General features: G+C 41.7%; 1 protein-coding gene across 3 annotated transcripts in view; it reads right to left on the bottom strand.

Annotated features, from left to right (window-relative positions):
• Positions 1–1507: 1507 nt before the first annotated feature.
• PPP2R2A (protein phosphatase 2 regulatory subunit Balpha) overlaps positions 1508–15064 on the bottom strand; it is an 81667-nt gene continuing 68110 nt past the window's right edge. For all 3 annotated transcript variants that reach the window (XM_075910813.2, XM_075910814.2, XM_075910812.2), the window contains exons 4-10: positions 11313–11478; positions 10124–10236; positions 9543–9720; positions 6475–6639; positions 5243–5412; positions 4786–4877; positions 1508–2492 (exon numbers count right to left, since the gene is read on the bottom strand). In XM_075910813.2, coding sequence (XP_075766928.1) covers positions 2213–2492; positions 4786–4877; positions 5243–5412; positions 6475–6639; positions 9543–9720; positions 10124–10236; positions 11313–11478 — 1164 coding nt within the window. In that variant the 3' untranslated portion in view covers positions 1508–2212. The remainder of the gene's footprint in view (positions 2493–4785; positions 4878–5242; positions 5413–6474; positions 6640–9542; positions 9721–10123; positions 10237–11312; positions 11479–15064) is intronic.

Below are 15064 nucleotides of genomic sequence, written 5' to 3'. Positions count from 1 at the left end.
AGCCTCAGATGGCCCCAAAACAACAGTTGTGATTAGACACACAATCCATCGTTGCTTTATCAGCCTTGGCGCACTCACAAAAAAATTCTAATTGCCTATCCATCCTCCTCCTCCCTGCCCCCCGACCCCAGATAATACACAAACCTCAGCCTTGATCCTGGGAACACTTTTGTGTATGCACTTGATAATCTTCTTGAAGTATTTGGAACTACTTGTGAGAGTGGAATTAAACAAGTTCACAATAGTATGCGAGATTGAGGCCTAATATTTTACTTGCTCATCAGTTTTGATTCTCAGGAGAGTTGAATCAACGTTACAAAAGCGTTATATATTGTATTGACAAAAAGCAAACCAGAATGAATATTTTGAGCTTTTACATTTTTAAAACACTATACAAGTTTGAAGCGAACGTCTGAATGAAACTAAGGCATAGTGTTGCATCTGTGAACCTATTAACTATCTACACTCCTGTCAACATTTTACAGCAGAAACAATATTTAAGTTGATAGCGTAATTGAAGCATTATAGAAATTCTGCTTACCACTAAACCACAAAAATAACTTAAATGTAATTGATTTAGAAGTATAGTTCCTTCCAAATCAAATGTAGCATTTACTATGGACTAAAACGCCATTGACCATTTTGTTGAATTATAAGTACAACTTATTAGACCTTATAGTGCACCAGAAGAGCACAATTAACACATTTAAGTTAAAAACCCACAAGCTTTTTAAAACATTATCCAATTCCTCATCTTTTGACAAGCTGTATTTGCTTAAAAAGAGTTTAAATCAACTTACAGACAAGTATTAATATTTATTTCATGCAGTTTCTGTAATTCAAGTATTTTCTGATCACTGTACCTTTTAAAGTTGATCTTTAATTGCTTTGAAAAGCCAGAAGAAGTACTTGTATGGTAAGCTACATTTCCATTCAGACACTGAGAGCAATAAAATACAGAAAATATATGTGTACTCAGAAAGCAGTGTAAATTTTCATCTATGTAATCACTTGATATTAGTTTTGTACTATAGCATACTGTTAAACAAGAATTTTAACAATTAAAAAAACCCACAGGCTTTGTATTCTAAACAAGTCATTACATAAAATTAGGATGAGATTAAATGTATTAAAAAGTTAGTCCCAATAAATGGATTTAAAGTCTACAAACTCAGACACTCAGACATAAGGGATAATTTAATTAACAGATAATGGGGCTTTAAGATGACAGAACAGGGCAATTACTGTTCATGACTACAGCAAAGTCTGGTAGCATTTCAAGGTTTTTGAAATAAAAATGGTCAATAAATACCAGAGTTAGAATGATCATTTTCATACATGAGTAGTAGCCAGTCAGTTGCTAAAACCTTCCCTCTCTCCCCCACCTGCTGAAAAACAATTAATACTGGTTAAAATCATTGCAAAAAGCCATCACTTTTATACAAACATTCTGTCTTACCTTAGATGCATGAAAATAAAGAGGTAGATTAAAAAAAGAAAAAACAGATTCTTCATTCTTTGTCACTTTTATTCAGTAGTTTTTTTTCTTCCTTATTTTCTCTTTTTTGGTGCCAAACATGGCAAGGAGTGATTACAGTCAACTGTTTATTAAAACATTTGTTCGCAACACAGACCCCCTTACCACTGACCCCAAACTGACCCATTTCATGTGCTTTATTTCATTTTTTTCTATACACCACCACCAGGTATGGGCGGAGGGAATGAAGGGGAGAGGGAGAGGGAGTCCAGGGGGAGGAATGCTACAAGCCACAGCAAGAATGAGCTGCATTTAATAAAAAAGGGCCACAAATGATACAGTAATGAGGTTACACAATTAAATCCCATAGCATGACTGAAGGCTTTCCCTGTGTTTGACGTCATCACAATGGAAGGCATAAAAAGTGGAGTAAACCAATGTTGATACAGTCCAATCTAGTCCATTAGGCAAGATGGTGCAAGTAGTCATTAAATTAAAAAGTGCCCTACCCTCACCTAAATGGCTAGCAGACATGGAGAACACCACAGTGATGATCAACAGAGCTTTCTCCATGTAGCTAAAAAAAATGTGTGTCATATGGCACATTTTTAAACACTGGAAAGGGGTGCCACAATGGACCTCTCTCTCTTATTCTCTTTCATTTACAGGTACAAATGCTAGATTCAACTATCTCAACTATGCAGGAAGTGGACTCTTCTGTTAGGAATGCCAACCCTAATTCACTTTGTCTTGAAATATATACAAGTTGTTTGTAGTAGCTACAGCAATGATATTTTCCTTGGGATGCCAGGCTGTATGTAGTATCTTCTTGTTGAAGTCTAGGCTGTCAACACTAATTTCATCCTTCTTTCGCTTGCCACTTGCACAGACTTTGCGGGGCTTCAAAACAGTGCGGGGTTTGTTGTTTTCCCGAGATGCTTCTAAGGTGATGTCTCGCTTTGTGTTTCTGTCAAACATTCTGAAGAAATTGTTGTAAGATCCTGTCATGACAACACTGGAAAGAAGAAAACTGAAGATTAAGCCTAGAACGCAACATTTTAAAAAGAGGGAGCTACCTGCATTATAGTAGTGCCTGAAGGCCTTGACTGAGAACAGGGCTCCGTAGTTGTGGGGGCTACATGTATACACAGAAACAGTCCCTGGCCTACTTGAGCTTACATTTATTTTCACTCCCCTTTACATTCTCTATTTGAATTGTATGTGTTAACATTTTACAGACAGGGAACTGGAGCACACAGGAGTCCCATACAAACCACCCATCTCTTAAGTCCCAGTCCAATGTCTTAACACAAAATCATCCTTCCAAAAGAACCCAGAAATCCTGCCTTTCCATTACCCTTTACCCCTTCACAAAATATCTTTTGAGTTGCACAGTGGTAGGGAAACAAGGTCACCTATTTGGACCCACTACTGTAAGGTGCTGTGTCCCCTGCACTCTTGAAGTCAAAGGGAGAGGAGGGCTCTCGGAATCTTTCAGAACTAGAACCGCTAGCTGCCAACAGAACTTTTTCAGCCCACACAGCTATTGTAAAAGCTATTCGGTGTACAACTCTGATTTTTCTCCACAACCACTCAATCAGCTATATTTGCAAAGACTTTGTTACAGAGTTCTCGCTACGTCAATTCTTTGTCCCGTAAACCCACATTGTGCCAAAATGAACCCCACCATAGTCCCTACGCAAAGCAATACTTCAGAAAAACATCTAAGTTATTATCTTCAAGAAGTAACAATACTATCATACCCCATTTCAAAACAGCAGTATGGTTTGACTCAGAGGACCAAATTTCATTCTTTTGGAACTAAACGCTGGGTTTTTTGTTTTTTTGTTTTTAATATGGGCTAATCCTATAAGACGTTGAGCATCCTCAACTCCAACTGACTTTGGGCACTTAGTTTGCTCAGCATGCTTTAGTAGAAACTTGATAGTTCACTACATTAAGCCCTATAGATTATACCTGTGTGACCCAAAGTCTTTTTGATTCCAACAGGGATATAGAGATCACATGTTCACCAAAAGTGGAGACAGATTTCTACTGAAAGCCTGTGTCACAATGGTCATCACTATCACAGAGATGTATGTACAAATAATATGTGAGGAGTTATGTATATATACTAAAACTTATGTTCGCTAGTAGAGATGTAAAATCCCATTTACAGTAAACTTCCGATAATCCGGCACCTTTAGGACCCAGGGGGTGCCGGATTATCAGATATGCCGGACTATCGCGCGGGGGGGGGGGGGGGGGGGGGGGGGGGGGGGGGAGGGGTCTGGGTGGAGTTGGGGAGGATGCGCCCCTCGGCGCCGTGGGACCAACCCGGCAGCACCCCAGCTATTCTGCCCCAGACTTCCCCAAGTCAGCTGCTGCTGAAACTGACCAGCGGCTGAATCGGGGAAGGTGGGGGCAGAGCAGCTCCAATTGTCTGGCTGCCCGGAGCACTTCCGGGTTCCAGATGGTGCCGGACCATCAGGAGTGCCGGACCATTGGATGCCGGACCACTGCAGTTTTACTGTAACTAGTTAACTGGTTAAGCATTATGTTTAACTGGTTAACCACTTAAAAAGGGGCAGGCAGGGGTGCTGCTCCAGTCCTGCTGGGCAGGAGTGACCCTGCCATCCAAGGCTGGGCTTGAGTGCCCCCCCCCCACCAGTTACACCCGCCCAGATGGAACAGCCCCTCCCTGTGGGGCATCCAGGCCCGCTGTGGCAAGGGGATGTTCCGGAAAAGTGGAGAAGGGATGATCTAGATCAGTGGTCCCCAACGCAGTGCCATGGCACCCACCAGGGCATTTATGTGCGCCCGCCTAGTGACCAGGGCCAGAATGAGCCATTCTTGTGCCCCAGGCGGCCAGCGCATACGCGGCCCCCGAGCACGCGGCACATGCACAGCCACCACCCCCGCCCAGACCAGCAGCCCCAAAGATTGGGGACCACTGATCTAGATGGTGCTTAGTCCTGCCATGAGGGCAGAGGAAGGGACTTGATGACCTCTCAAGGTTCCTTCTAGTTCTATGATTCTAAATGACAAAGTTGCAGTGCTAGAATGAAGAGGCTGCATCCCACAGTAAAAACTAACTACATTAGCTCATAACTCTGTAAAAAAAAATCAACCTGTATTACCAAAAAAAAAAAAAAAAAAAAAAAAAAAAATCAACCAAACCCAAGAAATAAAGGATTCACACATCTGAGGCTACATTTTGAATTTCTCACTTCAGAAGGAACCTGTAGTGCCGCTTCCCATTCCCAAAACTGAGGCTTAAATATGTGAAGAAAACTGGTTAGACTTGCCTGTCTGATCCATTCCAACAGCACTCAAATTTGTCAAAAATGCAGTCATTCTCATACAGAGAACAAAGTTTACTTCTGAGGTATTCATGCACCTGAGGGGCGAGGAAAAAAACAACACTTTAATGAATATTTTAAGAGACGTAAATTTTCTGTGCAAGTATCCAAGCAAATACAAGTTGACCAACCTGATTCCTGAGGAAACCCTGTAAGTTGACAGGTAATGTCACCACTGGCCCTATGGCAATGGACTGATCCTAAATGGAGCAAGTTTCCAGCACAACACTGCCTTTTGATCTCCTCTCTCATGCTGCAAAACACCACCACTTTGCTAACTTGTAGCCCAGAATGCAAATCACACTTATTGCGCCCTTCATAAGACTCACCTCTCACGGTCACACTCAGTACATGCCATGTTTCCAAGATTTATAACACCAGTATATGAAATTTCACTGCATACCTGGTATGTTTCCACAGGTCTATTTTCCATATTTAAATCCCAGATCTTCACTGACAGGTAATCTCTAGTCATCATGTATCGACCACTATGGCTGAATTTTACATCGGATATGGAAGAGATGATTTCAGAGAAAAACGATCTGTTGCTAGGGTCTTCTGGTTCTTCAAACACTGTAAATAAAAGACTGCTTAAGTCCTCCTTCTCCCAAGGCCCTTCCTCCTCTCCCAAGGTCCTAGCATTTCTATCTTCTGCCCCAGCTGTGCTGCAATAAATAACCTTGCTGCCATTGTGTGCAATATTTCAGAAAGATAAAGAGTTGTAATGTGACCTCTGTGCAGTGAAGTAGGTCAGCTTTATTCAAACATTTAACCTGAAATTAACTTCTAAAGAGATGGTGAATCAAGTCTATGTAAGACAGAAGTAAAAGCAAGTCACTACATATTGCTTCTCCTAGGCTGGTCACACTAAAACAATCCAAGACAGACTGAGGGATCTAACTTTTGAGGGTATACTCGTTTGCAAAGCTTAAGCATTAGCTATGGACAGAGAGGCTGACAGAAATACCAGGCCCCTGGGCAAGGGGAGTGGCTCCATGCTCCCTCCCAAAAGGAAGAGGCAGGGCTGAGGCTAGCCTATCCCTGCCAGACTTTCAGCATTGCCCGGAGCTCTGACGCAGCAGCAGCGGGAAGCCCTGGGCCCTTTTGAAATTTCCAAGCTCCTGAGCAACTGCCCCCTTTTTCCCATTCCATCAGTGGACGAGGCTACAAATCTGAGTTAGAATTGAACTAGTGATTTAAAAAGTTAAAAGCTGCATTAAGTGGTTTCTGATCCTCTCAAGAGCCAGCCTTCTGGCATTAATTTTTTAAGTTCGAGTAAGCTACTGTTGTCACTCAAATAGATAAACTCAACATTAAAAGTAATCTTGCTTAACTACTTTGTTTATGGGTGTGAAAAATCCACACCCTAACCGATGTAGTTAAACCAACCTAGCCTCCCCCACAACATAGACAGAGCTAGGTGGAAGGAAGAATCCTTCTGTTGACCTAGCTACCACCTCTCAGGGGGGTGGATTACCTATGCTGATGGAAGAACTCCTCCCATCAGTGTAAGTAGGGTCTACACAGCAGTGCTGCAGCTGCAAATAAGCTCTTAGTTTCTTCTAGTAGTGAAATGCTGAATCCTTTATGAAAAGGAGGAGGAGGGAGAGGAATCTATAAGGAAGCAGGACTCACATTTTGAATGTCTGTCACAGAGTGCCGATGCTCTCATGTCACACAGACGAATAGTTCCTTTACTACTGCTGTACACAAATGTGTTACAGCTGTTCGGATGGAACTCTGCAGCTGTTATCACCTCGGTCAGCTCTTCCATGTTGGCAGGCTTAATATCTACAATATCTAGAGAGTACTTTATTAAGGATTTTACTTTTCAAATTTTCAGAACTCACTTTCCCAAATATATTTATTCCACAAAGCCTCTCCAATCATCAATGAATGGATCTCTAAATCAGACAAATGTAACACAATCAAAAGAGGAAGGAATCAGTGTGGCAAGAGCAAGACAAGACAGGACTTTGTGAGACTCCTTCTGTGATGTGGGGCAAATCAGAGCCTCTCTGTGCCTCTGTTTATCCACTTTAAATATGGAAATGTAGCCTTCTTTTAATGGTCTATAAAACCACACAACATACCCTGAAATATAAACAAGCCATTGTTTTAAAATTCTTCTATAATCTGGTAAGCAACAGCAACAAATATATTTTATAGGGCTTAAAATAACTGAAATCAACATTCTAAATAAATGATTGGGCACGACATCAGTTGTTCAGTTTTGCATCATGCTGGCTTGTGTCTAATGTCACCAACTGCTGCAACATTACCAAGGCTGATTGTCACAGGATTTTGTGATTTCCTGGGGGTTTCTTCCAGGAAGTTTGAGATTCATTTGCCCACTGCTCCAACTTTTGCTCCCCACGGAGCAGGGCTGAATATGCTCCTGTGGTTCATGGGGCCTACAACCTTTGAGCATAGGTGCAGGAGTGGAGTGGTGGGCAGTGGGGGAACAGAGAAAGAGAGAAAAGGGGACTTGAAGTTCTGCTGCAGACCAGTAACTTGAGGGATTGAGGGTGGTCCTTCTCTTGCAAACATGGCTCCAGATTTGTTTCCAAAGACAAAAACTTCCAAATTGTTCTCTTTCCCGCTCTGCTCCTCGTCTATTCCTGGAGCTTTACCTTTTCCCCACTTTTGATAAATGCCATGACTTTTCCTGGCAAAAAATTATGGCAAGCAACCAACATTAATCACGTATCAGAGGGGTAGCTGTGTTAGTCTGAATCTCAGGCATTGGCACTCTCACTGCAGGACCGTCTGGATATGTGGACTCTCTACTCAGACCCTATACCACCAGTACTCCATGCTATCTCCGAGACATCACTGATTTCCTGAGAAAACTACAATGCATCGGTGATCTTCCAGAAAACACTGTCCTAGCCACCATGCATGTAGAGGCTCTCTACACCAACATCCCACACACAGATGAAATACAAGCTGTCAGGAACAGTATCCCTGAGGATGCCACAGTACAACTGGTGGCTGAGCTCTGTGACTTTATCCTCACACACAACTATTTCAGATTTGGTGACAATATATACCTCCAAACAAGTGGCACCACTGTGGGCACCGGCATGGCCCCACAATATGCCAACATTTTTATGGCTAACCTGGAACAATGCTTCCTCAGCTCTCGTCCACTAGGGCCCCTTCTCTACTTATGCTACATTGATGACATCTTCATCATCTGGACCCATGGGAAGGAGGCTCTGGAAGAATTCCACCGCACCATCAACCTCAGCCTGGACCAGTCTACACAAAAGATCCACTTCCTGGACACTACGGTGCAAATAAGTGATGGTCACATAAACACCACTCTATACCAAAAACCTACTGACCGCTACTCTTACCTTCATGCCTCCAGCTTCCATCCCGGACACACCACACAATCCATTGTCTACAGCCAAGCACTAAGGTACAACTGCATTTGCTCCAACCCCTCAGACAAAGACAAACACCTACAAGATCTTCACCAAGCATTCTTGAAACTACAATACCCACCCGAGGAAGTGAGGAAACCGATTAACAGAGCCAAACGTGTAACCAGAAGCCTCCTATTACAAGACAAGCCCAAGAAAGAAACCAACAGAACACCACTGGCCATCACCTACAGTCCTCAGTTACAACCTCTCCAACGCATCATCAGTGATCTACAACCCATTCTGGACAATGATCTCTCACTTTCACAGGCCATGGAAGGCAAGCCAGTCCTCGCCCACAGACAACCCACCAACATGAAGCAAATTCTCACCATCAATTAACTATACACCACACCACAGTAAGTCTAACTCAGGAACCAATCCCTGCAACAAACCTCAGTGCCAACTCTGCCCACATATCTACACCAGCGACACCATCACAGGACCTAACCAGATCAGCCACACCATCATGGGTTCATTCACCTGCACATCTACCAATGTAATATACGCCATCATGTGCCAGCAATGCCCCCCTGCTATATACATTGGCCAAACTGGACAGTCCCTATGTAAAAGAATAAACGGGCACAAATCAGATATCAGGAATGGTAATATACAAAAAGCTTGTAGGAAAACACTTCAATCTCCCTGGACATACAATAGCAGATTTAAATGTCGCCAGCCTACAACAAAAAAAACTTCAAGAACAGACTTCAAAGAGAAACTTCTGAGCTACAGTTCATCTGCAAATTTGACACCATCAGTTTAGGATTAAACAAAGACTGTGAATGGCTAGCCAACTACAAAAGCAGTTTCTCCTCTCTTGGTGTTCACATCTCCACAGCTGCTAGAAGTGGGCCTCCATCCTCCATGACTGAATTGAACTTATTATCTCTAGCCTTACTCTTGATTGGTACTCTTTTCTTAAGCCTGTATATTTATACCTGCCTCGAATTTCCACTACATGCATCTGATGAAGTGGGTCTTTGCCCACGAAAGCTTATGCTAAAATAAATCTGTTAGTCTATAAGATGCCACAGGACTCCTCGTCGCTTTTGAACATTAATCATGTCGCTTTGCCTTATGTTTCCTAAATAGGAACTCTGGTATTGGTATTACAGTAGCAATATTCTCTGCAATTGCAACTAAAAAAGTAAGAAAGAAATGGAAGATGTCCTAGATGTACAACATTTCAGGGGAGAAATCTAACAACTCTGGTTATAGCAAAAAGTCTTTCCCAGATAAAAAGACAAATGGAAAAAAAAAAGATACTAAAACTTCTGTCTGTAATTTCTAGGTGCCACAGATTAATCCGCAAGTCATCTGCAGATAGGTACGTTTCATAATCACTATTGATGGAGATAGAGTTGATGTGGTACGTGTGAGCATTGGCAAATATTCTTCGTGGACTAGCTTCAACCATAAGATCCATGGGTCTGAAAACCGGCACCTACAAAATACAAGAAAATGCAAAATGCTAGCTGTGCATGTAATACAGATAAATGTGTATTGACAGTCACCCATCCAATGCACCATCACCAAGGGGATAAACAAGGACCCTGAAGTCATTCCAGAAATCAATATCCTGTGAGTAGCAGGCAAAGAACTGCTGGTGTACAATATGTGGGACACCATTGAAAACTCAAGGTGAATCTCACTATTTGAAGGGGTAGCCATGTAGAGAATGACTGGCACTTGGAATCAGGAGTTCTGACTTGTATTGCCAGCTGAGCCACAGATCTGTCTATGGGATCTTGCAAAAGTCACTGAACTACCTCTGAGTTATTAAATGAGGCTAAATACTTATCTAACCTCAGATGGCGACTATCACACTAAATAAAGGAGATACTCACCCGTAGTGTTGTAACTGTAGAAGGGTCCCTATACCGCCCATCTTCTTCCTTCAAGTTATAGCCTTCCGGCCTCTTATCCCTTTCACTGATTTTCCATAACTTTATTGTTTTATCTGCAACAAAGAGTTGTCCACGTTCAAATGAAAGCTCAAGCATGAGGCTGCTTTCTTTTCACAGCTGGTATTTTTGGAACATTTCAGTATTCACTTAAGTGAGCCTGGCAGGATTATCTAGCTACGTAGATAAACAACACAAAAGCTCTAAAAGCTAATGTTTGGAGAAGCATATTTTGTTGGACGTGAATGTTGCCTCAACTTACAATTATGGTGAAATGAACTGGTAATGTTAAACCGCACTTACAACTTTCTCTACAGAAAAGTTTTGTACCGGTATTTTGCTTAGAGAGGAGATTTTTTTTTTAAAACGAAAAATAATTAAACCACTATAGTCCCTCATGTAGATACAGTTCTGTCACTACAAACATGTTATCCAACACAGTTTACTGCCCTTCCTGTACAACAATAGAGACACTCTACTAATTTTGCTATGTCAGTATTACTGTGTCCATTGTAGGGCGGACTGTACTGATTTAAGTAAACAAGTGTAGTTAAAACACTGCAATTTGTGTATAGACAAGCCCTTAAGACTGACATTTACTTTAATTTGTTAAGTTTGTAATCAGATTGTTTTAAAGCGACACAAACTTATTTACTATTCAACTCTTTTGGATACCCAGATATGATTAAAGCAAGCACAAATTACTCATTTATTGTACTGTGTAGATGTCATTGAGCATCTAAATATTAGAAGATCTCATGGTTCATGGAATAGGCTGATCAATATAGCAACTCACAAATATAGGGGTTTCCGCCCCCCCCCCTTCCCCACTGTCGTCTTCTGCATCAAGATGTTGACCACTGCTTGAATCAAAACAGATTTTATGGAGTAAAAGACTGGGCTTAAAATCTTAAATTCCCGATGCAGATAAAACACCAGTTGCAAAGCATAGGAAAAATATTAAATTCTCAGTTCACAAAAAAAAAAAAAAAAAAAAAAAAAAGCATAAACTTTGGTGCTAGTTAAAGCCCCATATGATATAAGGGCAAAAAGAGAAGTAGAGAATTTGAGATTCACTGTACACAGCTGTATTTTGCTTTCAAACTTAATATGTACAATAAAAACAACTTACCATTTGTAGACAATAAAAACTGAGCAGCATTTTTTTGGGGTAACCACCTAATTTTGTTGATCTTCTCTTCAATTTCTAAACTTTTCAAGTAGTCAAACTCTGGTTCATGGCTTTGAAAGGTACTGTAAACATTGTATTCCCCTCTGCTGAGAGACTGGGTTTTGTTCTAAAAATAAAGAAAAGAGATTTGTTTCTGAGAATTAGATGATTAAGAAATGTTTGCAGTGCACATATGTGCCAAGACTGTAGGGGGGTTGTTTGTGCAGACTGTGCTCATGGAGACGAGTAGTTATAACAGGAGACTGGTAGTCAAGACATTGCCAGTCTTTTTGTATAGCCTCTGACAAGGTGTACCTTCTGTGCTTCATTTTTCCAATTCTGCAAAATGGGTGCAACAAGACATCCATTTCACAAGGGTTTGGGTAAAGTTACAGCACCAACAGAATGCTAAGAGCATATTGTAGCTTTTGATGTGGCACAAAGACAGGACAGTAGCAAACCAATCATTTTAAACAAGTTTTCCTTTTCACTCAACTTTCTCAGGTTTCTTTTTCAGGCTGTCACTTTCCATGGTTTGTTTCAATGTGATCAATGTTTAATGTTTCAGAAAAAAATCCTTTGGTTGTTTAAGCAACTTGTGTACAAATTTACAACATAGTCACCTGCCCCCTGTAAATAACTCAAAACAGCTAAACTTTCAATCTTTTAACTTTGCAGATAAGCAGCCCTCAGAGCTAAAAAAATCTGTTAAGAATCTCATCCAGCCCCCAGAATATGTAGTTTCCTAGGGAAGTCCCCAAAGTCTCCAGAAGACTCTCTCTGCTGCATATCAGGTTAATCTACTCTGGAGAAGACTGACCTGCTATGCAAGTTGTGAGCATCCCAAATGAAACCACAGTGCAAGCTAGAGTCACAGAGCTGCTTATACAAGTCAGCTCTTAGACCCCTGAACAGTCTTGGTTCCAGTTTCCTTAGAAACCCTTTTTCCTTACTTTTGGGAAGCTGCATTGGAGAAAAGAGAAGTCAAAGCGTCTACAGCGGAATCTCAGAGTTATGAACAGAACAGTCAACCACACATCTCATTTGGAACCAGAAGTATGCAATCAGGCAGAAAAACACAAACAAAAAACACACCACCAAAAAGCAAATACAGTACAACACTGTGTAAAACAAACTACTAAAAGAATAAAGGAAAAAACAAGCACTTTTCTTCTGTAAAGTTGCCAAGTTGCATTAAGACGATGTTCAATTGTAAACTTTTGAAGAACAACTATAGTGTTTCATTTGGAGTTACAAATAATCTCCATTCTCTTGAGGGGTTTATAACTGAGATTCTACTGTACAACCTTCAGTCAGCATCTCTTTAATTGTAAAAGCACATCTGTGATTGACAACTTATGCTGAGGGCATCCTGAATGGATGGAAGAGCTGCTTGAAATGACGGGATGCCTCAAATCTTACACAGGCCCCTGATTCCCCCTGCTAAAAATCTGTGTTTTATGTAGCACATTAACACCACCCACATCAGAGGACCTTGCTTTGTCTCTTATGGGAAAAGTGTCCAGGAAGGAAATGGTTTTTGAAACAGTTCATTGTGTAGGCTGAGCATACTTCAAGTTTCAAATCTTGCATATATTCATATCCTATCTAGTTCTAGCAATCCCAACATCACATCTTAGGCTGACAGGTGAATCGTGCCTTTGCTGTGATGAGCTCTGGGCTGTGAAACTTGTTCCTTCCTTATATATCCATGACTCAAGTTCCATTCATCCATAATTGTTCCTCTCTGCCTCACCCCAAAGTTATCTCCTGGTATGATGGTTGTTCACCCTACCCCACACTGCATTTTCCAAACCCTTTTTTCTTGTAGCACATCCCTACATTTTGATGGTGATGAGGAGTTATTAGAATTTATCATGTTGCAGAGTATCCCAGGATCAAGAAGAAAGCTGCCTTAGAAATAACAGTGTAACAGCAGAATACCATATCACACCCACCAATGGTTTTGGCCTTTCCACCCTAATGAGAAGAACTTGTTGCTGTGTTTCAGTCATGCCTAACCAGTTAAGCATGGTCAAGAAGTCAGCACACTGAATGGCAGATTTCCAAAGTAAAGCTATTGTGCTGTAGGATGTGCTGGTCAAGAATCAGGGGTGTTCCCTACTTAAGAGCATGAGAACTTACCACCATATTGAAGAAGTACTTCCTTTTGTTTTAAACCTGCTACCTATTGAATTTCATTTGGAGACCCCTAGTTCTTAAGTCAGTACTAAACTCAATGATTCAGAATGGCATACACTTGTTTGTGGATTAATTAAAAATAAATAAATAAAAAACAGGACTAGAGGGAACTATAACGTAGAAGATGCCATCTGTGATGGGGTGCAGTCAGAGAAGACCCTCTGGGGTGCTTCCTGGTGTGCCGACAAAGCCACTGACACTCACCTCGTTGCTCTCTGGGGCTTCCCACCACCTTATCATGGTGGGCCAGATCTCCTGGTCTCCCGCCAGCCAAGGAACAGAGCTGAGATCACTGTCCCCCGCCGAGCAATACAGACACAAACTCTTCGGCTCCAAGGAAAATACGGTTTCGGGCCCAGCTTCCAGGGAAATCACTCCCCAAAGGGGATCAGAACCCCCAATAAATCATTTAGGTGAGGCCCCCTTTAACAACGAAAGGAGGATGTACACACAGATTGCTCCCCCTGGTAACTATTTATTATCAAGTCCAGTGTAAATAAAAGTGATTTTTGTTAAGTACAAGCAGTAGGGTTTAAGCCAGGGCTACTCAACACCCGGCCCGTGGGCCACATGCAGCCCACATGCATTACAACTCCAGTTGAAATATCAATTGATTCAGCACTCACTCACGGGGCCCTTTGTTGAAGCAGTGGTTGGTCTGAGGAAGACGTGACACCCCTTCTCCCCCCCAAACTGGTATGGTCTGACCAGGTAATGGAACAGAAAATGTGAAACATGCTCCACAACAGCAAGGCGTCTCCCAGGCAGGGTGAGCACTGAAAGGCACAAGCGGATGGGCTGGCTGGAACACATGGGTGCAGGGTGCCAGCATTTCTAGCTCCCAGGAGGAGATGCAGGGAGCGCTGGGGCACTGTAGAAAGTGCTTTGTATTCATGCTTGTCAGTGTGAAAGAAGCTATTTGTATATATTTACATGTGTACGCAACCACACTTAGGTTGCGACCCTCCGCATGTGCTGTAAGTATTATTGTGGCCCCCAGGGCTTCCAAAGTTGAGTAGCCCTGGTTTAAGTGGTTACAAGTGAAAACAGGAAAAGCAAAGTAGATTACAAATTTAAAACAGAAAACGAATAGTTAGTTCTAACACTTATCACAAACTTAGCTGGAATAAGAGCTGTTTTAGGGTAAGTTCCTTTTTCCCTGGGATCTCTGGTTCATTCTCCTAAGAGTGACATGCCAGCCAAAGACACAGACTGAAAAACTTTGCATCTTAAATAGCCTCCCTTTTTAGGCAGGAATTCTGTGTCATATTTTCTCCTTCCATGTAAAATTACCTGGTCAGACCATACCAGTTTGTGGGGAAGAAGGGGTGTCACGTCTTCCTCAGACAAACCACTGCTTCAACAAAGGAGGTTGTTTACAGGTGATCACCCAGACATTGAGAGAAACACCCCTGATGGCTTTCATTTGCACATTTAAAACCATAAACCACTCCATAGCTCTAACTTTACATACAAGAATGATCCAGTGACCTGAGACTAAAATTAATAGG

The sequence above is a fragment of the Pelodiscus sinensis genome, chromosome 28, assembly GCF_052426305.1.
Source record: "Pelodiscus sinensis isolate ZL-2025 chromosome 28, ASM5242630v1, whole genome shotgun sequence".
Taxonomy (NCBI): domain Eukaryota; kingdom Metazoa; phylum Chordata; order Testudines; family Trionychidae; genus Pelodiscus; species Pelodiscus sinensis.
Note: the sequence above shows the minus strand (reverse complement) of the source record. Positions and strands in the feature narration are given on the sequence as shown.